This window comes from Hemicordylus capensis, chromosome 3 (genome assembly GCF_027244095.1).
Source record: "Hemicordylus capensis ecotype Gifberg chromosome 3, rHemCap1.1.pri, whole genome shotgun sequence".
In the NCBI taxonomy this organism is placed as follows: Eukaryota; Metazoa; Chordata; class Lepidosauria; order Squamata; family Cordylidae; genus Hemicordylus; species Hemicordylus capensis.
In genome coordinates, this window is record NC_069659.1 from 356,629,422 (window position 1) to 356,654,250 (window position 24,829).

At 50.1% G+C, this 24,829-nt stretch overlaps 1 protein-coding gene across 4 annotated transcripts in view; it reads left to right on the plus strand.

Annotated features, from left to right (window-relative positions):
* The window catches only part of TP63 (tumor protein p63), a 139,234-nt gene extending 131,025 nt beyond the window's left edge, over positions 1-8,209 (plus strand). For all 4 annotated transcript variants that reach the window (XM_053312303.1, XM_053312302.1, XM_053312304.1 and 1 more), the window contains 3 exons: positions 649-793; positions 2,213-2,306; positions 4,364-8,209. In XM_053312303.1, the coding sequence (XP_053168278.1) occupies positions 649-793; positions 2,213-2,306; positions 4,364-4,660 (536 nt within the window). In that variant the 3' untranslated portion in view covers positions 4,661-8,209. The remainder of the gene's footprint in view (positions 1-648; positions 794-2,212; positions 2,307-4,363) is intronic.
* Positions 8,210-24,829: the final 16,620 nt, after the last annotated feature.

Here is a 24,829-nt window from a genome sequence, read left to right on the forward strand (position 1 = left end):
TCACCACACAGGCAGTTTGGAAGCACACTTCAGGGATATGTCGTGACGCTGGCCGCATGCAATCTGGCAAGGTTCCTTGAGCACCTTCCTGATGAGGCAAGGCTACAGCATCTGGGGCTTTTTGCTTTGGAAAAGAGTCGACTACAGGGAGTATTAATAGAGGGGTATAAAATCATGCATGGAGTGAAGAGAGTGGACAGAGAAATGTTTCTCTCTCACACACACAACACAAGAACCAGGGTTCATCCCATGAAACTGATGGCCAGGAACTTTAGGACCAACCAAAGGAAGTACTTCTTCACACAGCGCATAATTAATTTGTGGAATTCTCTGCCATGGGATGTGATGATGGCCACCAGCTTGGATGGCTTTAAAAGGGGCTCAGACAAATGATGGGAAATTTAAAAAATGGCGGCTGCCCACGCCACAGAGGAGAACTTGCAACCTCAGTGACAGTGGTGAATAAAGGTGAACGATGGGTCCCGGTGATGGTGTTTTGTGACCGACAAAAAAAGAAAAGAAAAAAACCAGGCTAGGGAGTGAGAAGGTCCGTGTCTCTAGTAAGTCAGCAGCTGACAGAAAGGACCCCACTGGGTCACAGCTTCCTACCTCGAGTGACTCTTTCTCCCTCCACTTCTTGCTTAACAGTTCCTATGATGGGGGCCCACATGGCGATGGCTGGTGACATGAACGGACTCAGCCCCACACAGACTCTGCCCCCTCCCCTCTCCATGCCGTCGACGTCCCATTGCACCCCGCCGCCCCCCTACCCCACAGACTGCAGTATTGTCAGGTGAGTGAACGGTCGTCGTGCAACTCTTGGGTCTTGTTCCTCGCTGCTCCCCATAGTTTGGCTTTCTTCTCCATTCCGTTGAGTCCGCCTTCTTCGAGAAGCTGTTTCCTGGCCACGTTAGATAGAACCGCCCCCACTGGCCGGCAAGCCACCTCGGCTGGCCACTAGACTCCATTGGCTGTTGCCCCTCAGTGGCCCAGCTGCTTCAGTCCCACCTGCCATATTTCCTCTGCACATGCTCAAAGCGGAATCCAGGTGAGACAGAGATGAAGCTGGCAGAGAACCTTAAGCTTCGTTAAGGGGCTTTTTATGCCGTTGATTGATGGGAGGGGGCTTTCTGGCTCAGTTGGGAGCCTAGAGCTGCTTCTGGGTGGCACCTTGCACCTGAGAGCGTTACCTGGGGGCGCCTCTTCCCTGCCGCATTGCCTCTGCTGAGCTCCTGGGGAACAGCAAGGGGAGGCAGCCCGCCTACCCGCCCATGTGAACAGAACCAGGGGCCTGCCGGTTTCCAGTCCCTGCTCAAGATACGGGTGCTTGGCTTTGGAATGGAGGAGTGGATGAAGCGCCTAAGAATGCCTCTCCCTCCCTGCGCCCCCCTGTGGGGCCTTCTCCCTACTTGGCAGCCCCCAGCTGAGTCCGGGAGCAGCTCTCCTGCCGCAGGGGCGGTTTCCCAGGCCACGTGGCTGACACTCTTCCTGCCTGTGCTGTCAGGGTGGCTTTTGTCCTTTTTCTTGTGTTAAGTAAGTGTGTGTGTGTGTGTGTGTGTGTGTGTGTGTGTGTGTGTGTGTGTGTGTGAAACAACATAGCAGAGGGATTTTATCCTGCTTTTTATGTCAGTTGCTTTGTGGAAGGTGGCATATAGGGGATTAAATGTGCCAACTGAGACTGGAGCCCTGGTGGACGGCAGCCCGCGAGCCGGCCGGTGGGAGGGTGGCCTGGCCAGCCCCGCAATTTAGCCTTCCTGGGGATTGTGTCCCTCCTCCCGCCTGTGTGCTTGTCTCTGCTGATGGTGAGAGTGGCAGTGTGTCCCTTGACAGGAGCAAATTCCCCACCACGGTCTCCCTCTGCTGGCTAATCTCTGGAGCCTGGCCATTCCCCGCTCCCTCTGTTCCCTCCTTGGCGTAGGCAAGGATAACTTGCCTGGATGATCACTGCTGTGCCCCTCTCGGCTAGTGTCGGCTCTTAACCCGGCTTTCTGCTGATGACAGATGAGGCCAGCAACGGGCTGAAAGGTGGTGCCTTCCTGCTCCCCTCAATCAAGGCTATTGCATCGTAGAGCGCCTGGTGTGGTTCTTGCCATGTTGGGGCTGTTGCAGTCTGGGTGACCTTCTGATCTCAATCTCTCCCTCTCTTTCTCCTCCTCCTCTCTTTCTTCTCTCTCTCTCTCTTTTCCTGTCCCCTTTCCTCCTCCACCCGCAGTTTCTTAGCCAGGCTGGGCTGTTCCTCCTGCGTGGATTATTTCACGGCGCAAGGGCTGACCACCATCTATCAGATTGAACACTACTCCATGGATGTAAGTAACTCTCACCCTTTCGCTTCGTGGGGGAGGGCACCTCAACCCCAGCGCTCTGAGCTGCGTGACTTGCAAAGCCAAACTCTGGCTTGGGGGTGAGCGGCCCCTTTGCCCTTCCTGCAGTCGCCACGCGCGGGACAGAGCTCCTGCAGTGCCTTCCCTGTTGCAAAGGAGAGGGAAGGACTGGAGGAAGGGCAGGAGGGAGGCGGATGCTTAGCCCTCCCCTCTCCAGCGGTTCCCCCACTGAGACCTCCCTTCAGCCAAGCTGCCTTTAGGTCCAGGAGCATCAGGAGACCATGTTTGCCAAGTAAAATGGACCTGGAACATGGGATTGGCCCTAACTGCCCTAACCGCAGTTTGCCAGAAGCAGGGAAGAAATTCGGGGGGCAGGAAGAAAGTGGAGGCATGTCCATCCGATCTCCAATCCAAACCTCTCCCCGCCAAAGGCACCTCATAATGGAGAAGGGGCTCTTGGGGCTTTGGTACGACTCTGGTGTCGCATGTAGTTTGCCCCGAGGAGGTCAGCATTGCCAGTTACTGTGGAGTTTTCTGGCCTGGCAGGGGGGGATCTCATTCCCGTTTTGCTCTTCTCGGGGCTTCATTTTCTGTTCAGAGGTTGCCGGAGGGCTTTGCACTGCACGTGAAAGTTGATCCCAAATGGAAGTGGTTGGCCTCTAGTCTTCTGGGGTTCCTTTCCCCCTGCTTTCCTTCTGCATCCTTCACCTAAGGACTTCTTGCTTTGCTCTAGCTGTGCTGTGGGGCTGCTCTGTGGGGTAAGCCTGGGAGACCCGATGATCCTGTTGGGCTGAGGATCTCTGTGTTCTCTTATACAAATACAAGGAGTACTTATATACTGCTTTTCAACAAAAGTTTCCAAAGCAGTTTACTTACTTACATACATACATAAAATGGCTCCCTGTCCCAAAGGGCTCAAAGCAAAAGACAGACCCCAGCAACAGTCACTGGAGGGATACTGTGCTGGGGATGGAGAGGGTCAGTTGCTCTCCCCCTGCTCAGTAAAGAGAATCACCACTTTAAAAAGGTGCCTCTTCGCTCAGTTAGTGGGGGGTGTTGTTCCGAAACCCTGGCCGAGGTTCTTTTTGCTTCTAAAGCCAATCACTGCCAGGCAAGAGCCGATTTATTGATCTGAAGGAAGACGTGTCCTAAAATGCGAAAGATTTCAGGAACCCTTTCAAGATTTTTTTCAACTCGCCTCAGAACTGCAACTAAGCTTTTGCTGAAGCTGGGGCCTCCAAAAGCATTTCAGGTTTTGCTTTAGGTGAAGGCAGCAGCTTTGAAGCTGACACGTGGGGCAACTCGGCTATTTGCCTTTTAAGGCGTGGTTCTCCGTGCTGAAAGGCCCTTGGGGCTGGGGAGGAGGGGAGTTGCAGCCCAGCGGCATCCGGGGGCCCGAGGCTGAAAACCCTGGCCTTAACAGAAGACCACCAGTTGCGGCTGCAGTGTGACAAAAGCACACACAGCCTGCCATTCTTTGGAGGGACCCAGGACTCCTTGCCACTTCGGGGTGCTTCTAGCTAGGCCTGTCTTCGGGACCCAGGCACGCTGGGTCAGTGCTTCAGGCCCTGCGGATGTGTAGAGAGTCTGAATGTGCATCTCAGTCAGTGTAGGAGCAGCATGGTCCGTGGAGGCCACACGTGGCCATTGCTGCTGGAGCAGAGTAGCCCTGAGGCTGCACCCCTAAGGCTTCTCACCTCCCCTCGCCCTCACCCAAAGTTGAACAAGGCCTGTTTGTTGTGGGCTTTCCCCCAGAGGTGCTCATTGTGGGGGCAGAAACTCAGGACTTGCGATGAGGTTTCAGCAGAAGCCCCCAGGGCATGGCAGCCATCCCTTGACCGTTGCTGAACAGTGTGCCATCATGTCCACTGTAACAGACCCTATTAGGGCCCCCAGCGGTTGCCTTTGGCCATTGCGGCTGCTGGGGATGGTGGGAGTCTGGCGACCCAAGGTTGAGACTCCCTGTCATCAGGTGATGGCTAGAAAGCCGGCTTGGCCGAATCGGGATGCTGAGTCTGAGTCTCCTTCTGCTTGCCTTCCAGGATCTGGTGAGCCTCAAAATCCCTGAGCAGTTCCGCCATGCCATTTGGAAGGGCCTCATGGACCACCGGCAGCTGCACGACTTCTCCTCCCCGCCCCACCTCCTGCGCACACCCAGTGGGGCCTCCGCAGTCAGTGTGGGCTCCAGCGAGACCCGTGGCGAGCGCGTCATCGATGCTGTGCGGTTCACGCTCCGCCAGACGATCTCCTTCCCTCCTCGCGACGAGTGGAGCGATTTCAACTTTGACTTGGATGCTCGACGCAATAAGCAGCAGCGCATCAAGGAGGAAGGGGAGTGAGACGGCCCGGGGTCTCCTCTGCCCCTCATCCACACCGATGGACCTCTTGGCTGCTTTTGCCTGTTATGCTACCCTTAGATGGTGTGAGGGGCAAGGAAGGGAGGGTAGTTCTTGCCCTTCGGCGCTTGCTGTGCCTGCCGTTCTGGCCTGCCTGCCTTCGGGGCTTGTGGCATCCATGCTTTGTTTCAGAGATGGCCATTCCGCATTTTCTCATAAGCCATCGCTTCTGTGTGTGGCAAGGGGGAGGGTGGCCTTGATGGCTTTTGTCCAGTAAGGATTGGTGTCTTGTACTGGTGGATCTGGGAAGCCAAGGATCTCCTTTTAGAATGGTAGCTTCTCACACTGGTGTGGCACTTAGTTCTCCAGCTTCTGCTGAGCCAGGCATGCCTCCTGTGGCTGTTTCAGCCTTTTAGAGTCCTCGTCCGAGGATGTGAAGTGCCAAAGGCAGCCTGCGATCTGGCCTGGCCTGGCCTCGTGGATTTGACGGTTGCAGAGTTGAATGGTGAGGGCTATGCTGTGCCTTACAGTTCGTTTGGCCGTTGCATGCTCTGTTTAGCACCTCTGCTCACCTGGTTGCAGCCCCACGGATGGTGGCACCTGGGGCCTCCAGGGGCTGAAGTGGGACATCTCCACTTGCCCATGAGCTGTGGTCAGACTTGAGACAACCAGCCCTTTCACAAGCCACGTCTTTCCAGCCCTTTCACAAGCCACGTCTTTGAATGAGCCACCTGCGTGGCATGACGCTGCCGGTCCAGTCAGACATTTTCTTGTGGCTGCAAAATGCCACATCATGTCACTTAGTTCCCTGCAGGCCCTGTTTCTCCCCTGGGTAAGCTGGTTCTCTGCCCCTTGGCAGCCTGGCAGACACACGAACAGTGGGGCATGGGGCGGGGGGCAGAGTTCTAAGGAAGTTCCGCCTGCCTTGAGTCCTGTTCAAATCAGTGAGACGTGGACACTTGCCTGGGTGTGCAAGGGTGTGCAAGGTCTCGGTCTGAGCCAAAATCCTGTCATTTTGCCGCCAACACTCCACTTCACAGATGGCAAAACTGGGGGGGGGGGGCAGTTTTGAGGGGTGGGGGATCAAACATTGCCAGTGGAGAGAGCGGTGCAAAACTCTCAGTGTGGGAAATAACCACTCTTCCGCCCCATGTTTTGGGCTTGGTATTTGATTTCACCACGACTTGAGCAGTCTTCCCTCTAACAGGGATCCCCAGAGGTTGTTGGCTACAGCTCCCATAATTCCCAGCCAAAGACCTCTGCAGCTGGGGGTGCTGGGAGTTGTAGTGAACAACATCTGAGAATCCCTATTAGAGGGAACCCTGGAGCCTGCCTGATACTCTCCGATTTGCCACCCAGACATCCACGTCTGGCATAGGATTGCTTCAGGAATTGTGCCTGGAAGATTTAACGGGATTAAATGAAATTGGATATAACCTTTCCCCACAACTTGATGTGTGTGTGGGATGTAATTACCAGGGTGCTCAGTGTGGCACTCGCAACATGGGTGGGGGCTGGAATCCAGCCTCCCTGTCAAGGGGGCCGACCTGAGCTGCAGCTGGTGATCCTCAGGCCGGCTGCCCCTGCTCCACATGACGGAGGAGTCCCCCTCTGTCCTGGCCCTCCATTTCCTCCTTCCAGCAGCTAGGGAGGGGGAACCTGCAGGAGGCAGAATGGCTGCAGTCCAGGAGGCAAGTGAGTGGCCCCACAGAGGCCCTGCTCAAGCATCCTCCCCGGGGAGAGAAAGGGCTGGCCGGCCCTGGGACTCTCTGGGAATTGTAGCCCTCTTTCGTGGGCACCAGTTTGCATGTTTAGTTTAAGTGCCTGGGTCATCACTAAGAGGGGTGTTTCTCTCACAAAGATGGGAGTGGGGAGAGGGGCTGGGCCAGTTCGGTGTTGTCCCCAGTTTCGCCTTAGGAAGCCAATCCAGTGAAACAGGCAGGGAGCCTTAAGTAGTACCTTGCTAGGACTTCCCTGCAAGCAGGTGGCTGTGCTGCCTCTTCCTCTCGAGGTGCCCAAAGGCCGGGGTCTTTGCAGACAGGGTTTATCTTGAAGAAATCCCACAATATTGGTTCTGCATGGATTTTCACTTATGACTGCCATGGGGGACTCTTTAAGCAAAATCCTGGATTCTGTTGGTCCTCGCCTGGGGTTTTCTGCCTGCGAGAGTTTTGTGGGAAATCCTTCCCTGGATATGCTCTCAAGATGAGTGATTCCGAGGGTAAATTTCAGCAAGCCGCTTCTTTAGGGTTTTCTGCTTTTCCTCATGGTCACGGCCCCCTCCGGGAGACCTAGTTTCCATTTGACCTCCATTTGTGCCTTGACTTAGGGCTTTGCATGGAACTGGCGGGGGGGGGGGGCAGCTTGAAGGTGGGGCGGATACCTTTCAGGGAGGGGAAGGGTGCTCTTACCCCTCCCGCTACATTTCCCCCACTGGGGCTGCACTTTACAAGGGTCCAGCAGGGCGGTAGAGCTCCTCCTGGCCGCCCGGTGCCTCCTCGGACTGGAAGTGACCTGAAGTATCGGACGCATGGGTACTTCTGGTCAACGGGGCAGCAGGGAGGTACGCTGCCGCCCCACCGGACCCTTTTAAAGTGCAGTGCCGGCAGGGGAAACGTGGCGGGAGGGGTAAGAGCACCCTCCTGCACCCTTAAAGGTATCTCTCCCCCCCCCCCCGCCTTCGAACCAGCCAAACCGCCAGTCATTCAAGCCTGTTCGGAGGCCTGTAAAGGGGTCTCCAAACAGGTCCGTGCACATCCCTAGCATTGACTGCAAGAGGCACGGGACCTTATGGGGAAAACAGCTTAGCTCAAAAAGTTTTTCCACTCCTTGTGCACCCAAAGCGGTTTGCAAACTCTCTACTGCTTCTGCTGTGAACTCAGCCATGCAAGAGCCTGCTAACTGTCTGCAGCAACAATACACTTCCTTGGCACATGCTTCTTATAGCAATTGCTGCAAATCTCTAGTGCCCCCCCTCCCCATCCTGGTCGCCGCCTGCTGTTTACTGCCAAATACACACAGTTCTGTGTGTCTCCACAGCGTGATGCAAAGCATTCTTCCCTGTACATTTTGTAAATATGGAATTGTTTTGTATGTATAATTTTTATCATTTCCCTCATGGCTGATTTAATTGATATTCTTTTTGTTGTTGTTGTTGTTTTTCCTTGGGATTTGGGGCCTTTCAGAACCACATTTTTTGTTTTTTAATTTTTTGTTCTGTTTTTTAAAAAATCATTTTAATGGGAAAGGCTTTCTGCATTAACAACTTTCAAAATGGTAGTGATGTTCATGTTACTGTGGTGTCTGTGTTCAGGATACACGACGGACGGGGAGGTCGGGAGAGCGTGATCGCTGAATCCTCCCTCTCTGGGGTGGGGGCGGGTGGGGGTGGGGCTGACTTCAAGGGGCAAGAGTCCTAAATTTCAAAGCTTATTTCATTTGCTCAGCTTAAGTGGCGGACACCCACAAGTTATTCACAACTTGTAACAAGTATTAAGTTGATGATAAATACTCTGTGGATGCCAGTGTAAATAAAAGCCACATTACAAAAGCCATGTTGATTTTGCTTCTAGAATTCGAAGTGGTTATGTTGGTGTTTCCGTGTCGATCATTTGCGGGTGATGACAAGGTCAACCTAGAAAAGGGATGTGGCTGGTTTAGAAAGCACTGAGGCCCCCTCGGCAAGGTTGGGGGTGCTTGGAGCTTCTCATGCAATCGGGGATTCAAGGACATCTCTCCCAGAAAGGATAGGGACCTTTTGACCCAGCATGCCCCTTTGCGGGGTGTACCTTGGATGGAAATCAGTTGTTCCTGGAAATGAAAACCACAAATAGGCTACTCATCCAGGCTGCCATTTGTGATTTTCATTTCCAGGAAGAACAACAAAAATGCATATTCCCAATGATCAGTTATAGTGCTTCATCAAAAATAAATAAAAGCAGTGACGTGTTGCACTATTAAACCAATTGCATAGACTGGAGAAGGAAATAGCCAGCCTTAACCACACAACTCTTCCTGACAAACGGCCATAGTGGGGTACTTGTGGCCAAGTCCTTTGCTCACAGGGCTTCCATCACTCGGACGTTCACTCCTGCATGAGTGAAACGTGGGTTAAGGAGCAGGCTTTCCATATCACGCCAAACACATCGAAGGTCTCGCTTGACAGTTCCCACTCTCTGCTCTCGGAGAGGTTGATGTGTGACTTGAAGAACTCCCCCCTTTCCCTCTTACAAGCACCAATCTCATCCTGAGGAATGGAAGAGCACTGCAAGATATTCCCCTGAGGAGATGTGGGAAGAGCAGCTGCTTTCTTGCATGCAGGAGGTTTGGAGAAGCTGCTGCCAGTCTGGGAGCTAGATGGACCAAGGGTCTGACTTGGTATATGGCAGCTGCCTATGTTTCTATGAAGGGGGTTTGCACTGGGGTCTCCTGACACAGTTCGCAGTGCAGCTGAAGGGAAGCCCTGGTGGAGTCCTTGGAAGAGGCCATGAGCCAGGTCTGACGATCAGTGAGACCTGGTTTGCAAGAGTGAGCGGGGAGAGCCGGCTAAGCCCGCTCTCCCCACACACGAGCAGGGTGGGAGCAACACAACTGCCAGCTCCATGGTGGAGCCGGCGGGGGCTGGGGAGCTTGGGAGCCACGCAGCCCCCAGAAGCTCCAGCACAGGGCATACTGGGGAGACCCCCAAGCCGGGAGGCTGCTTTTCAGCCTCCCGCTGGGGTTCTTCTCATGAGAAACCACGTTGTGTAGCCGCACCACGGCTGGTCACGATAAAAAAACACCACGGGTTTGCAGAGCGCTCGCTCCGCAAACTCGGTTTAAGGGGCGGGCTACTTGAGTGGGTTACCCGCTCAGGAACCACCAGGCTCGCAGCCGTGCCTGGTGGTTCTCATGATCGTAGAAAATTGGAATAGCAGTGGCTAACCCGATTTTCTACAATCGTGTGAATAGCCTCCATATCCAGTGACTGTGCTGACGTCTGATCAAGGTGCATTGTGAGACGGACGTTCTCTAGCTCACAGTATGTGGACGTATTTTAAGGCGAACTCCCTGGCCCCTGGAAATGGTAAATTGAGACTATGACAGGCTCATGAGCCTCTTTGGGGTCTGCATCACCGTCTCCTCTTGTGCACCTGGAGGATAGGACCTGCCTCGTACATCCAAGGAAATGCGGCTGGTATGAATGCAGAGCCAGTGGTGGCAATACAAAGGTCTGAGCATTTGGCCGAAAGAGCAAACCCCAGCGCCCCTGGGGAGGCTGCCTGATGTGGCCGGAGGGGGTGCCGTCTGGCGGGCAAGATTGCTGCCCGTGCTGCTGGAGCCCCCACCTCTCCATTCCAGTGTAGCAACCCCCTGTAGAACCCTCTTGGGGGTGGGAAGTAAGCTCTGGCCAGCAACACTGGTCACGTTGCAGCCCCGTCACTATGCAAACTAGAGGAGGGGGTTTAAATATCACGAACAATAAGTGGCCCCCCCCCATGCTGGGAGGTGATGGTTGAAAGAAATAATCTCCCTGTCTCCCTTTGAATCTCGAGCTTCCCATTTCAGCTCAGGAAAATCTGTGTGCTGCTCGGGGCCTCCAGGCTGGTGTTCAATTGCTCCCCACGTTTCTAGTCTGCTGACGACTTGCAGCCTCTTCCCAGCTTACGTCCAGGATCTTTGGCTTCCCAGAAGTGCTGCTTGTTCTGTGGCCAACACCTCCCACTGGAGCTCTGGCACTCCCTCCTCCCTCTCCTCCCACAAGCATTGCCCATCTTGGCTCCCTGGAGAGGCGGGCGGGGGGGGGGGGACAGAAATTGGAGCTTGCTTGTCCCACAGCCAGACACCACACACAGTTCCTGGTAAGGTTCCTCGGGCCTGATCCTCTTGGGAACTGGCAGCTCTTGCCTGAAGCAAGAGATGATGCACCTGAGAAATGAAAGAAGTGGTGGAAGTAGTCAGATTTTATGGACTTCTGCCACAAGCATGAAGTGCTTTCAGTAAAAGCTTCTGCAAAGCCGGCGTGCAGCAGCTCCTGGGGAGGGCATGTATCTAGCTCAGTATTGTCTTCACAGACCGGCAGCGGCTTCTCTAAGTTTGCAGGCAGGACAAGAGTCTCTCTCAGCCCTATCTTGGAGATGCTGCCAGGGAGGGGACTTGGACCCTTCTACATGCAAGCAGGCAGGGGCTCTTCCCAGAGCGATGATCCCATCCCCTAAGTATCTTACAGACTCCCATTCAAAAGCAAACCAGGGGAGACCCTGTTTAGCAAAGGGGACGATTTATGCTCGCTACCATAAGACTAGCTCTCTCTCTGTAAAATACACTAAAACACAAAAACTGTTCATGAGAAAAGTGGAAGCGGCAACATAAAACCATTTTGAAATTATCTCCGTTTCATCATTTGCTTGTCAAGAGAATCCTTTTGCAGTCTATTATTTATTTAAAATATGTATACCCCGCCCCTCCAGTACACTACTGCTTGGGGGCAGCTCACAACAATAAATTACTTGTTTGCTAAATCCATTACTGGTCTTACTTGTTCGCAGTGCTGTCTGGTTCCAGTTTGAGCCACAGAGTCATAGATTGAAGAGTCTCCGAGATGCCTCCTCCCACTCCCCTGCTCAGTGCAAGAAACTGAGAGAGCATCTCTGACAGCCGCCCAGCTTCTGTCTGGAAACCTCCAGTGAAGGAGCCCCCCCCCCCCCCGCCAATTGCACAAAGCAGACTGTCCCACAGCTCTTACAGTTGAAGAAATCCCTCCTGGTATCTCGTGTAACCTGCTTCCTTGCAGCTTCAAGCCGTTGGTCCTGGTCCTAGTCTCCGGAACAGCAGAGGACGACAAGCTCCTTCAGATAGTTGAAGACGGAGGCCTAGAATAGGTTCCCTAATTCTCCCTCCTGCAGTCTAAACCTACCGAGCTCCTTTGAGCATCTGTCATAAGGCTTGGTTTCTAGACTTCCCACCCGCTTTGTTGACCTCCTCTGAACTCCTTCCCGTTTATCATCCTCCTCCTCAAAATGTGGGGCCCAACACTGGACACAGTATTCAAGTGAGGCCCAACCCACACAGAACAGAGTGGAACAATTACTTCTCCTGATCACAATAGCCCAATACAGACATTACGCCGTACGAGTGACTCAGGGAGCACAGGCAGCATCTGAAGGGGAGGGGGGAGATGGGGGACAATGGAACTGGCTTGGTGCTGATGGCACCAATCTTCCCCCTCACTTATTGGGCACCAAGTGTGCTCCCTTGGGGCTGGCGTGAGGGAGAAAACACACACACACACACACACACACAAAACCCACACCGAAAACTGGAGGGGAGGTGGGAGTGACAAGATGGGAGGTGGCATCCGGAGCGGGCTGCCTTCACCCATCATCCTGGGTGCCTTCCCCGCCTGAGGCGATTGCCTTGCCTTGCCCCATGCAAGAGCTGCAGAGAAAGTGACGCTATCACTTCGTGTCCTCCTCACTGAATTCTGGGGGTGGCAGCCCTCCACCATCCAGAAGAGCAGGGCAACACCCCTGCCAGAAGTGCCAGAAAGCCCCCGCAAGCAGCAGCCCAATACAATCCTGTAATGAAGCTGGACAAGCTTGTGTAACTGGAGGCAGGAGGCCAGCACCTTTAAGCAGAGCACCCACCCTGCGTGCTGAAGGGCCCAAGTTGAGTCCTGAGCAAAAAGACTGCAGGCAGCAGCAGGGTTGAGAATGAATCTCTGCTGAGGGACTTCAGACGGCTAAAGCTCCTTTGTGTCTTCCTGGGTTGCCAAAGCTCTTCAGCAGAGCTGTGCAGAATCCAAAATGGCGGCTGGAAATCATGCCAAGGACTGCTGTTCCCTTCGGTGCTCGTGATTCATTAGCAAAAGCTTGTGCTGAATTTCAGGGAGGAGGGGGGGTAAGATGCCTGCTCCTCCCCACAGGAGGCAATCTTGCCCCATAAAGACCCACCACAACATGAACTGATCTGACCCCACCACTGCCAGGAGGTGCTGATTAAGCTGAAACAGTTTTGCTGGAGGGGGGAAGCACTAATTCAAAGTGCATCACGTCATCCTGGTGTCTTCAGCATTTGCCCCCATTTGCCTCTAGGGCATTCAAGTAACCTTTCCTGCAAGAACCTGGTGCTCTGGCCACCTAAAGAGCAAAGAGCCATTGCTGACACATGACAGCTAAGAGGCTGGAGTCAGACAGTGACCTAATTTAATCATTTTTTTTAAAACCCCATCTTCAAAGGTCTCCAACTCCCAATTCCTGCTTCTAAAGGTGTTTTCCACCTTTCCGGTGCCGATTTCTTTCTGGGTCCAATTCAAGCCGCTGGTTATAACCTTGAAAGACTTTAATGGTTTGGGCCCTGAATATCTGGAAGACATCCGCTCTTGGGCTTCCCTCACTGCCTTTAAGGAGCAGGTAAAGATCCAGCAGTTCCTTCTGTCCTTGGAACTTTCGGGGGTGCCTTTTTGTTGCTGCTGCTGCCGCCACTGCTGCTTTATTGGTTGTGTGTTAATTTTGATGGATTTTTATGGTTATTTTTACCCAATATGTTGTGGAAAGCCTTGAGATAAATTTGTACATCAATAATATCCTTGTATCCTGGTCTTTACTTTAGACTTGTGAACAATGGAGAGGGAAGTAACGTTTTTAGGAGGAGGGGGAGGAGGAGGAGGGGGAGGAGGAAGACAGCATGCCCCAGACTCCATTTGCAGCATACATGTGCAAAAAAATATGCCCAACTTGGATGTTGTTCTTGACACTCCTAGATAAGTGCACAAAACCAGGTCAATAAGAACCCGTGAGGAGCCTGTCTGGCTGACACCTCCAAGAAGCTCCACACAGAAATGTTTTGAGGGCTGTGGAGCATTCCTCTTGGCTTGCAGGCAGTGGTGCTCCCTCACCACTGAAGATGCACAGCCTTCCCCCAAACACCCCTGAGATCTGGGGCTGGGATGGGCTGCAGGCCAACTGACTGTTCCTACTTATGTTCGCCCAAACCAGCTCTATGAGCTCAAGGGAGCCCCATCAACAAAGCCTCAAGACGAGCAGAAAGCCGCACCTTGGAGTCTGCTCTCCTTGCTGCTTCTGTTGCACTTGCCTGAAGGGCTGTGGCGAGGGCAGGTTCCCAACAGCTTCACCCACAAGCTTAGCTGGGTGGTTGGCAGATAACTGCTGGTAGGCACATGAACTGTCACCGTGGAGATCGACAGACATGCAAACCATGATGGGACCCTTTCCTTCTTCACGCCCCAAGCTGAAGGCTCCTTTTGAAAACACAAAGGCTGATCCCATCAGGGCACTGAGAAGAAAATGGCAAACGTCTGTCTCCACCCAGTTTAAACTATGAATCAAGACAAACAAAGCCAAGAGTTGGCATGGCCAAGGCAGCCATTTGCCAACTCGGCTCTCCTCCCTCTTGCCACGCCAAGGGCAGGGAAGATGAAAGGAGAGAGAAAGAAAGCGAGAGAGAGAGATGGGGCTGTTCTGGAGAATCTGTTGCTTTGCGTTCCAGTGGTGTGGAGGGTAGGGCACCTTGGGACACCAAGGCCAAGAAGACGGGGCTCCTTCCCACAACAACAAGGGAGAAAGGTTTCACGTGTCCTTGGGCCCCATATCGGCAGTTCAGCTTGGTGTGGGACAGAACACAGGAGCTGTTGTTGTCTTAGTGACAACGGATGATGCAATCCATTTTGCAACTTTAGTTTTCTGAGAAGATGTTAGAATTTTAGTTTTCTGAGAAGACGTTAGAACATGATAGAGGTTATAAGATTATGCATGATGCAGATAAAATGGATACAGAGAAGTTTGGTCCTGTGTTAGTAAGCATGAACGTCCCCTTTGCTAAGAAGGATCCACTCCAGTTTGAATTAGAACGGGCAACTACATGGGAGCACTTAGGAGAGGGGGCCACTCTGGGAAGAGCACCTGCATGCTGTTGTCTTACTGACAACGGATGATGCAATCCATTTTGCAACTTTTGTTTTCTGAGAAGAAGTTAGAATAAAAAGCAGGCTGATCTTGAGTGATGGCAATGTGTAATCTGCATAGTGGGCCACGGAGCGTCCGAGTTTGAAAACCCTTGGCTAGTGATGTGCAGGAGGCATTTTACTGACAGTTCTGTCATTTGAGCCCCAAACTAAGGATGGCTGAAAACATCCGATTTTAATTTGCTCTAGCCCCATTTCAAATTGGCAACACTGCAAGAAGGTGAATTCCATGCTAGGGATCACTTAGTAGGAAACTAATTGAAAATTATTCATTTTGAAAATTGAAAATTGAAATTGAAAATTGAAATTTTCAATTTCAACTTATTGAAAATAAAATGGCCAAGATAGTAAATGCCCTTATACAACTCTACAGTGCAACCACACTTTGAATACTATGGGTACAGTTCTGGATGCCGTATCTTAAGAAGGATATTGTAGAGCAAGAAAAATGATTAGGGGGCTCGAGCTACTTCCCTACAAGGAAAGACTGAAACATTGCGGCCCTTTTAGTTTAGAAAGAAGGCAGGTAAGCGAGAACATGATAGAGGTCATAGGATTATGCATGATACAGATAAAGGGGATACAGAGAAGTTTGGTCCTGTAGTAGCAAGCATGAATGTCCCCTTTGCTAAGAAGGATCCACCCTAGTTTGCATTTGAATGGGAGACTACATGTGAGCACTTATGAGAGGGGGCTGCTCTGCAGGGGCGTATCTAGGGGTAGGGCAGGCAGGGCACGTGCCCCGGGCGCCACTTGAAGGGGGCGCCATTTTGTAATTTTTTTAAAAAAAAAATGGCTGCCAAAAACAAAATGGCCACCGTGCATGCTCAAATGGCCTCTGTGAGGCCCTAGGTCATGCCAGGCTTTGCAGAGGCCATTTGAGCATGTGCAGTGGCCATTTTGCTTTCAGTGGGCTTAAAAAAAAGATTATTTTTAAAAACAGCCACTGTACATGCTCAAATGGTCCCTGCGAGGCCCTAGAGGACAGCGGAGTGAGGGGGAACCTTTGCAAAAAAAAACCCCAGCCTTTAAGAAGCCCCCCAAAGGGGCTACAGGTAAAAATAATATAATATAATATAAGACACTCTACACATATTCAGATTGGCACTATGTACAGAGAATCAGGGCTTGTGAATACTGAGCTGACACTTAAGAGCTAGGATTGTATTAATTTGCTCTTACTTTGCTTCTTGTGATAAGTGAGTTAAATGTGATGTCTTGCTAATATGGCTATTAATGGTGAGTTTGTCTTTGAATCAGTGTGAAATCCTTAATATTAAGGCCCACTGAGAGTTTCTTGCTCTCTTTCTCTCATTTTAACTGTCTTTCTGAAAGACTAGAATATATTCCAAGCAGTGACACAGTTTACTCTGCATATCCTTTAATTATTTTCAGAGTATCTGGGAAAAGTCAAATTCTCCATTTATTTTTAAAACTTATGTCATAGTGATGCTACAATGCATAGTAGAGAATTAGACAGGCGCTTCTGTTTAGTTTTCCAAGTATAGCTCTACATAGTATTTGGGTATTTCATGTGCTCCAGCATACTGAAATGTGTAGTTTCCCAGCATTTTTTGGTCTGGCTACGTCCACTGCTAAATAGTTTTTGAAATATTAAAAGATTAACGAGCTTGACTTGTATTTTTCAGCAGATATTATGGTAAAGTTATCTGAAAGATGGGTGTCAGATGCTTGGACAGGGGGTGCAATTTCAGTGTTTGCCCTGGGCGCTATTTTCCCTAGATACGCCTCTGAAGCACCTGCCTGCTTGTGTGCAGAAGGTTCCAAGTTCCCTCCCTGGCAGCATCTCCAAGAGGGCTGAGAGAGATTCCTGCCTGCAACCTTGGAGAAGCCGCTGCCAGTCTAGGTAGACAATACAAGGGATGTGCACGGAATTGGCTGACCCAGTTTGGTTCGAATACGGACCGGCCTCAAACCCAATCGGGCCAGTTCAGTCCGGCACCGCATCAAACACCCCCTCCCAGTTCAGTTCGGTCTGGGGGGAATTCACGGACATTTTTAGGTTTTAAAAATAAATTAATAATTTTTTTAAAAAAAACAAAACAAAAAACCTAAAAGTGTTCGCGAACCCCCCGAACATTCAGGGGGGTGTTCAGTCCAGGGTCGGACCAAACAGGGGGTGGGACGGTTCGACCCCAAACCATCGAACCAAACCTCAAGCCAGTTTGCACATCCCTAGACAATACTGAGCTAGATGGACCCAGTGTCTAACTCAGTATATGGCAGCTACCTGTGTTCCTAGGTTCCTTCCATAATTTTAGAACCCGGTGTCATCTGGTGAAGCTAAATGCTGGGAGGTTCAGAACAAACAAAAGCAAGTACTTCGTTACACAACGTAAAAAACTATTGAGTTCGCTGCTGCTGGACCATGGTGACGGCCCCTCACTCTAGATGGTTTTAAAAGAGGGTTAGAGAAATTCAGGGGGGGGCGGTTGGGCTGACTACTAGCCATTATATCGCAGGTGGGGGGGGCATGCTTCTGAACACCTGGCGCTAGAGAACACCAACAGGAGGGCTGGTTTCCCTCTTCCCCGCCACTGTTGTGGGCTTCACAAGTGTGTCTGGTTGACTGCTGGACTGGATGGGCCTCGGCCTGATCCAGCAGGGCTTTTTTTGTGGGTTCTTACAAACAGGATGCTGCATTAAGTTTAGGTCTGTGGACGTCCTGATTAGGGAGGTTGGAAATGCTCCGATTTGGGCCACGTTGGAGAAAACCCGAACCCGACGTTGGAAACCCTAGGTTGGTTCAGAGTTCTCCGACGTGGTTCGGTAAATTTGCATATGGGGAACAGGGTAGGTAGATTTGTCTAGGGGTGGGATTTTAAAACGTCTGCTGAATAAGTAATTGAATAAATGCTACCAGGGCAGGGGCCAAGCACATCTCCCGGGGCAGGGCATTCCAGAGTCTGGACTCCGTAAAGGAGGAGCAGAGCCTGCGCGCTGTCCTGCCAGTCAGACCTCAGGTGCAGCCGGTGAGTCACACCTTTGGCTCAAAGGAGCGATGGAATGCAGGCGGGAGCCCAGGCGGGCTGCTGGTCAGAGGAAGACTCCGGCTCCCTTCCAGGCTGACCTGTCTCTGAGTCAAGCCCCTGTTTTCCTGGGCGGGCTCTTGATCTCCATGGGAACCCAAAGGCCACCTCCAGGGTGGGCGGAGGCCAGTGGGCAGCAGCAGCAGCAAAGGTGGCAACTTCACGCTGCTGCCGGGGTGGGCCAGGCTGCAGCAGGCGCAGCCAGCTTTGCACACTCACTCCTGGGTGGGCGTGTGCACGGCCAGGGTGAGCTGGCAAGCGGCAGCGGCTGACTCATTCAGGGAATGCGGCCATGATCCCGGCAGCCACGCCCGGCCCAGGCAGCAGCTGGGGGGTGAAGCAGGCCGCCCCCAAGGCCGGGAGAGGGATCCCTTCTGCTGCTGGAGGTGAGAAAGACCACCAGAGCAAAGGAACTGGGACTGTGCTGAATGTCGTCAGATGCTGACATGGTTTTGGAAACAAGAACAGCTCACCCTAAGGAGCCAGGCAAGGGGGAGGCATCGACGGAGGAGAACTGCCTCTGCTTCCCAGCAGCTTCGGGAGCTCCACGGTCTCCCACTCCACCTGAGAGCTGCGCTGCCTACAGGCTGGCCATTCATCAGGTAGAGCTCTGTGAGTCACCACACAGGCAGTGAGGCTCTTGGGAGGGGCAGGAGACAGAGGAGCACCTTGAGCTGCCCCCTTTGCCCCCCCCCCTCGTTAGGATGAGGTGTTGCTGCTTTGAAGTGAGCTGATTTGACATCACCACTAGGGATGCACATGCCCCTTTTATGGGCCTCCGGACAGGTTCAAACACTGGGGGGCTTCGAAGTTCGAAGGCGGGGTGTGTGTCTCACTTGAAGGGCGGGGGAGGGTGCACTTACCCCTCCCTCTGCTTTTATTTTATTACCCCTCCCTCCGCTGTATTTCACAGAACCTGTGGGGCGGCAGCATACTTCCCCGTTTGCTCTTCGGCCGGAAGTGGCTGGAAATAGCCACTGTGCCAGCCACTTCTGGCCGAAGAGCAAACAGGGCATCAGGGAAGTATGCTGCCGCCCCGTAGGTCCTGTAAAATACCGGGTGCCAGTGGTGGGGGGGAGGAGTGGAGGGAGGGGTAAGTGCACCCTCCTCCACCCTTAAAGTGAGACTCCCCCCCGCCCCGCCGCCTTCAAGCCACCTGAGCCTGGTTCCGTGCACATCCCTAATCACCGCACAAGTTAACGAAAACCCAAGAACCCCTCTGAAAATGCATACAGTTGGTGAACACTTTGTCATTTTCCAGATTAGGAGCTTTGCACCAGTAAAAGTGTTGGAACCGCGAGTACAACATTTTTCAATGCATTATGACAGGGTTGTGGCCATTCATATGGCCCACCACTACAGCGGGTATTCCAGGCTGGGGGTGTCCATATTCCTTCTGAAACACATTCACTACCCGCCTCCTCCCTTTGGGGCCAATGGGGTCGCAGAGGGGGCAGGGAACTGCTGACGTGATGAACTCGTAAAAAAAAAAAAATCCCATTTTGCACAAATCCCATTTTCTGTACAAAAAAAAAATCCCATTTTGCACAAATCCCTTTGCACAAAGCCACCAGCAGGGGGAAGCACAGCTCCCTTTTTTCTTCTTTGCGCAAGCAAGAGCTCCTGGAGCAGTTGGGCCGTGATGACAGGTCCAGATGGACCAATAGGCTGACTCTGTGTAAGGCCACTTCCCATCCTCCTAACAATGGTCGAAGGGTGGAAATGAATCAGAGCAGGAATAATTAAAAAACAAAAACAAACCAACAACATATGCTGCTCTAAATATCGAATTGCAGAGACAAATATGACCAACAGCTACAGCCAAAACCTGAAATAAAATCAAGAGGAGATTATGCCCTTGCGCAAGAAACTGAGTGATAATATATTAAAATATTATTTATTTGACTTGATTTGATTTGATTTTTATACCACCCTTCTAAAAATGGCTCAGGGTGGTTTACAAAACAAATAAAATCAATTAACAGTTAAAATCAAAAACTATAAAAACAATTAACAATTAAAACATTTAAAACCTTGGAAGGCCAGGCCAAACATATAGGCCTTAAGGGCTCTCCTGAAGGCATTCACTATGAATTTCTGCCCAGAATGCATTTCCACAGCCCAGGAGCAGCTACAGAGCAGGCCCAGCTCTGCATCGTAACCAGACGTACTGGTGGTAACTGGAGATGGACCTCCTCAGATGACCTTAACATGAAGTGGGGATCACGCAGAAGAAAGCGCTCTCTAAGGTAACCCAGACCTAAGCCATTCAGGACTTTAAAAGTAATAACCAGCACTTTGTATATTGCCCGGAAACATATCGGCAGCGACAGTGCAACTGTTTTAAAAGAAGTACAAGCATAACATGGTCTCTCCGAGTTGCCCCAGAGACCAGTCTGGCTGCCACATTTTGAACTAACAGAAGTTCCCAAACTACATATAAAGGCAGCCCCGTGTAGAGCACATTGCAATCGTCAAGCCGGGAGGTTACCAGCTGATGCACCACTGTTTTGAGGTCATCCTCTTCAAGGAATGGATGCAGCTGGCAAAGCAGCCAAAGCTGATAGAAACTGCTCCTAGCCATAGCCTCCACCTGAGATACCCGGGTGAGGCCTGGGTCCAGGAGTACTCCCAAGCTGTATACCTCCTCCTTCCAGGGGAGTGCAATCCCATCCAGTGCAGGAAGCTCTAACTCATACCTCAAATTCTGAGCCCCTACAATGAGCACCTCTGTCTTGCTTGGATTCAGCTTCAATTTGTTATTCCTCATCCAGTCCATTACTGCCTGTAGGCAGGCATTTAAGGAATGAAAGCGATTTCCTGATGATACAGCTGAAAAGGAGAAGTAGATTTGGGTGTCATCAGCATACTGATAACACCCAGCACCAAACCTCCTGATGACCTCACCCAGCGGTTTCATTTAGATGCTAAAAAGCATTGGTGACAGAATGGAGCCCTGGGGGACTCCATATAACAGCTCCCGTTTTGAGGAGCAACTGTCACCAAGCTCCACCATCTGGAATCTACCCAAGAGATAGGAACGAAACAACTGTGATGTCAAATCATGGGCAATACGGAAGCACACTTAGCAGACACTGTTGCAGTGTGTAATCTGGAAAATGCCTTTGTGTTGTTTCTCAGTGCTCTGAATCCTTGAACATACCTCTTCTTGTGACCAGGTTTCTTCATCTTATGTGCCTTCGGTCTCCCTGAAATCATTCACCCTCACTGCATTTAATCTGATTGGCTGTGATGACCCACATGACTTTGTTTATGGTCATCCATGCTGCTGTCAATGCCATCATGGTGGCATTGGAAAAAACCCATCAGTTGCTCCAGCAAATCGGATGGAACAGTACTGAGGGCAAATAAGGCCCAGGACAGTGAGGGAAAAGGAGAAGAAGGAATTTGGCTGTGGGAGCAGCCGCCGCCAAGGGGATAAAAGGGCATGGGAGATTTCTGAAACAATGCAAGATACGTTGGAAGCAAAAACCCAAAGACAACTGTAAAAATAAGAGGCATTTTTAGCCTCCTTAAGGAAAGAAAGCTTATGAGATCATCCGGCAATCTATGTGTGTGTGTGTTTGTCCGTGCATGTGTGTATACCCTCCCATCAACTTCGCAATGCCTGGACCACTATGAACTAAATCATGTACAGTTGTAGTGATGCATAGGGGCACCTCAACGGCATAATTTGTGACGATGTCACCCATCCCAATTCAACATGGTGGATGTGCAAATGTTTGAAGCGCAAGAGGGCTAGCTTGTGAAATGCCTGAGTTGAACCAAATTTACTACAGGTGTAGGGACACATAGGAATGGCTCAAGGGCGTAGTTGGTAATGATGTCATCCACCCTGATCCAAGATGGCAGATACATGAACGGTTGAGGCACAAGTGGGCTAACTTGTGGATTACCTAACCGATTTGAACCAAATTGGGTTCAGTTGCAGTGAGAGACACATAGGGACACCTCAACAGCATAGTATGTGATGGTGTCATCCACCCCAGTTCAAGATGGTGGATGTGTAAACGTTTAAGAGTGAAGTGGGCTAATTTGTGAAGATGGTAATTGTCAATTAAGATTATAGTAGGCAGATTAGTTCTTACCAGAACAACTTGTTTGATTCTCACAATGATGCATATGAAATGAGGTAAGTAGTTTTGACATATCCATGATAAAGGCTTTCCAGAAGCTTCCCAAGAGGCAAACCCTAGGCACGTTCATTGCACATTGATCCAACAGCAGGCCTGCCATTTCAGATTTCTCTCTCTCTCTGTGTGGTGAGGATGGCATTCAGAAGGGTTCAAAGGCCCACTAGGGGTTAAATTGCAAAAAAGCCAGTCTGTTTTAAAGACATTGATTGTGGCTAATTTTCATATCTTATATCAGGAGGGAGGCTCTCCAGCTGCTGTTGGACTACAATGCCCATCATCCTCAGTTGCAATACATGCAGTAAATGCTGCATGGAGAGCTTCAGGTGGGCCATTTAAGAACATATCTGGGGAAGGGTGGAGCCTTTGGCGATGCACACGTTCACCTGTCTCATAGCAACTCTGTGTGTAGAACCAATTGTCCAAAGGTCCCAGGGTCCCAAGGAATAATCAGTTGGGCCCACAGCAGAGGCGTAGCGAGGGGAACAGGGCCCCGGTTCACTGGTGCAGCACACGTGTGCCAGTGACAGCCCTTGAGCATCACATGCAAGTGGGGGCAGAGCCCTGTAGGGCCCTTGTGAGCCCCCCCTGGAGCTCATTCCCAGCCAGATTTGGGCATCACACTGAGTGGCAAAGACAAATGTCTTCTTTAAAAGTTTAAAATCAAGTTTAAGATCATGCAAGACATGCTGCCCCAAGGCTTTGGACTGCGCTCCCTAGTGAAGTAAGAGCCTCCCCATCTCTGACAATTTTTAAAAAGACGTTAAAGACGCATCTCTTCACCCAGGCTTTTAACTGATATTGTTGTGATTGTTTTTAATGTTGTTTTTAGAATATTGTTTTAAAAATTTAAATTTCTTGTTTTTGTTTTTAACTAATGTTTTACTTTTGTTTTTATCTTGTTAACTGCCCAGAGACGTGGGTTTTGGGCGGTATAAAAATATGTTAAATAAATAAATGAAAAAGAGCATTGGCTGTCCCTAACTTAAAGTTATATTACCAGGCTAGTTGTTTGACTTGGATTGCACATTGGATTAAAGCACCATACGGATGGATTATAAACATGGAAGGAGCAGGACTTCCAGATGGATTACATAAATATTTATGGATTGATACCAAAAGAACAGGTGTGGGTATAAAAAGCCATTCTACCAGAAACAGTTTACTAAATATTTGGGACAAGTACAAAAATAGAATAAGTCCGGCTTTATCACCTTTAGCTTCAATAATAAATATATATGTTTACAAAGAGGAATATACCAGGAGAGCTGGTCTTGTGGCAGCAAGCATGACTTGTCCCCTTAGCTAAGCAGGGTCTGCCCTGGTTGCATATGAAAGGGAGACTAGAAGTGTGAGCACTGTAAGAGATTCCCCTCAGCAGGGGATGGAGCCACTCTGGGAAGAGAAGAAGGCTTCAAGTTTCCTCCTTGGCTTCTCAGCTAGGGCTGAGAGAGATTCCTGCCTGCAACCTTGGAGAAGCTGCTGCCAATTTGTGAAGACAATACTGGGCTAGATGGACCAATGGTCTGACTCTGTATATGGCAGCTTCCTATGTTCCTCTGTTCCAAGAAATTTGAACAATTGAGAGAAAAGGCATATAATTTGCAATCTCTAACAAAGATGAAATCAGCTGAGACTGTGTTTTCAGAATGGACAAGTGCTCCTTCATTGTTTCAATAGTCGCAAATAAACAATATAGTTCAGAAAGTGTTATCAAAACAAGGTGGAAAGTTTGGAGACCTGAGAATTTGAGATATTAATAATGCAAAATTCAGAGCATTTATTAGGACTTAGATCCTTTATTAGGATTTATTAGAAAGTTGTCACCTTAAGTGGAGCAGCAGGGAAATGCTTGACTAACAAGCAGAAGGTTGCCGGTTCGAATCCCCGCTGGTATCTTTCCCAGACTATGGGAAAAACCTATATCGAGCTGCAGTGATATAGGAAGATGCTGAAAGGCATCATCTCAGACTGTGTGGGAGGAGGCAATGGGAAACCCCTCCTGTATTCTACCAAAAGAAAACCCCAGGGCTCTGTGGGCGCCAGGAGTTGAAATCAACTTGACAACACATTTTACCTTTATATAGAAGTTGTTATTGAAGTATGACTTGGAAATGGAATAGGTAAATGACTGCATGATTAAATAGATGCAAAATTTAAATAAAACTATTGATATGCAACAATGGGCATATGAATGGAAGGTGAACATTAAGTTTGCGGTGAACAACACATTAAGAGAAAGTTGGTATAAATGCATTTTTGTTGGTATCTCACTCCTGTGATGATTGCAAAGATGGACTATAAATCTTCTGGAAAACTGCTAGAAATGCATGAACCAGGTGGGAACATTCTACCATATGTGGTGGACATGCAGTAAAGCTGAGCAATTTTGGAAGACAATTCATTGCAAGATGTAACAAATTGTAACCATTAACTTTCCTTTCTTACCAGCTTTTTTTGGGGGGGGGGGTTAAATATTACAAAACCTTATATACTTGTAAAATACACGGAGTTGTCTTTATATATGATAACTCCAGCTAGGATTCTTTATGCTTTACACTGGAAAATCAATCCAATCCCGTCATTAGATGAATGGCAACTTAAGCTTTGGAAGTATGCATCAATGGCAAAGATTGCTTCATACATAAAGAATAAATCAGAGGATAAATTGGTTTTAACATGGGAACCATTTATACATTATAATTTGGCTCATGGTTTAACGCCACATCCGAGATATGGATTTTCTTTGTAAATAAGGCCATAAGCTTTGCATTTTCAATTTTGACGTTTATTCAGAAATATAGGCCTGTTACTTATTTGTCACTGAGTAAAATGAAATGATAAGAGGAGTCATGAACGGGAAGTGAAACCCAAGTTGATGTATTAGACAATTGTGAGATGTGTTGTGGTTTGACATTGTGGTGTTTTCTTGTTTGTTGTTTGTTGTTTTTTGGCTGTTTGAAATTAAAATAAAATTATTAAGACAGCATGTGCAAGGGGGTGTGGC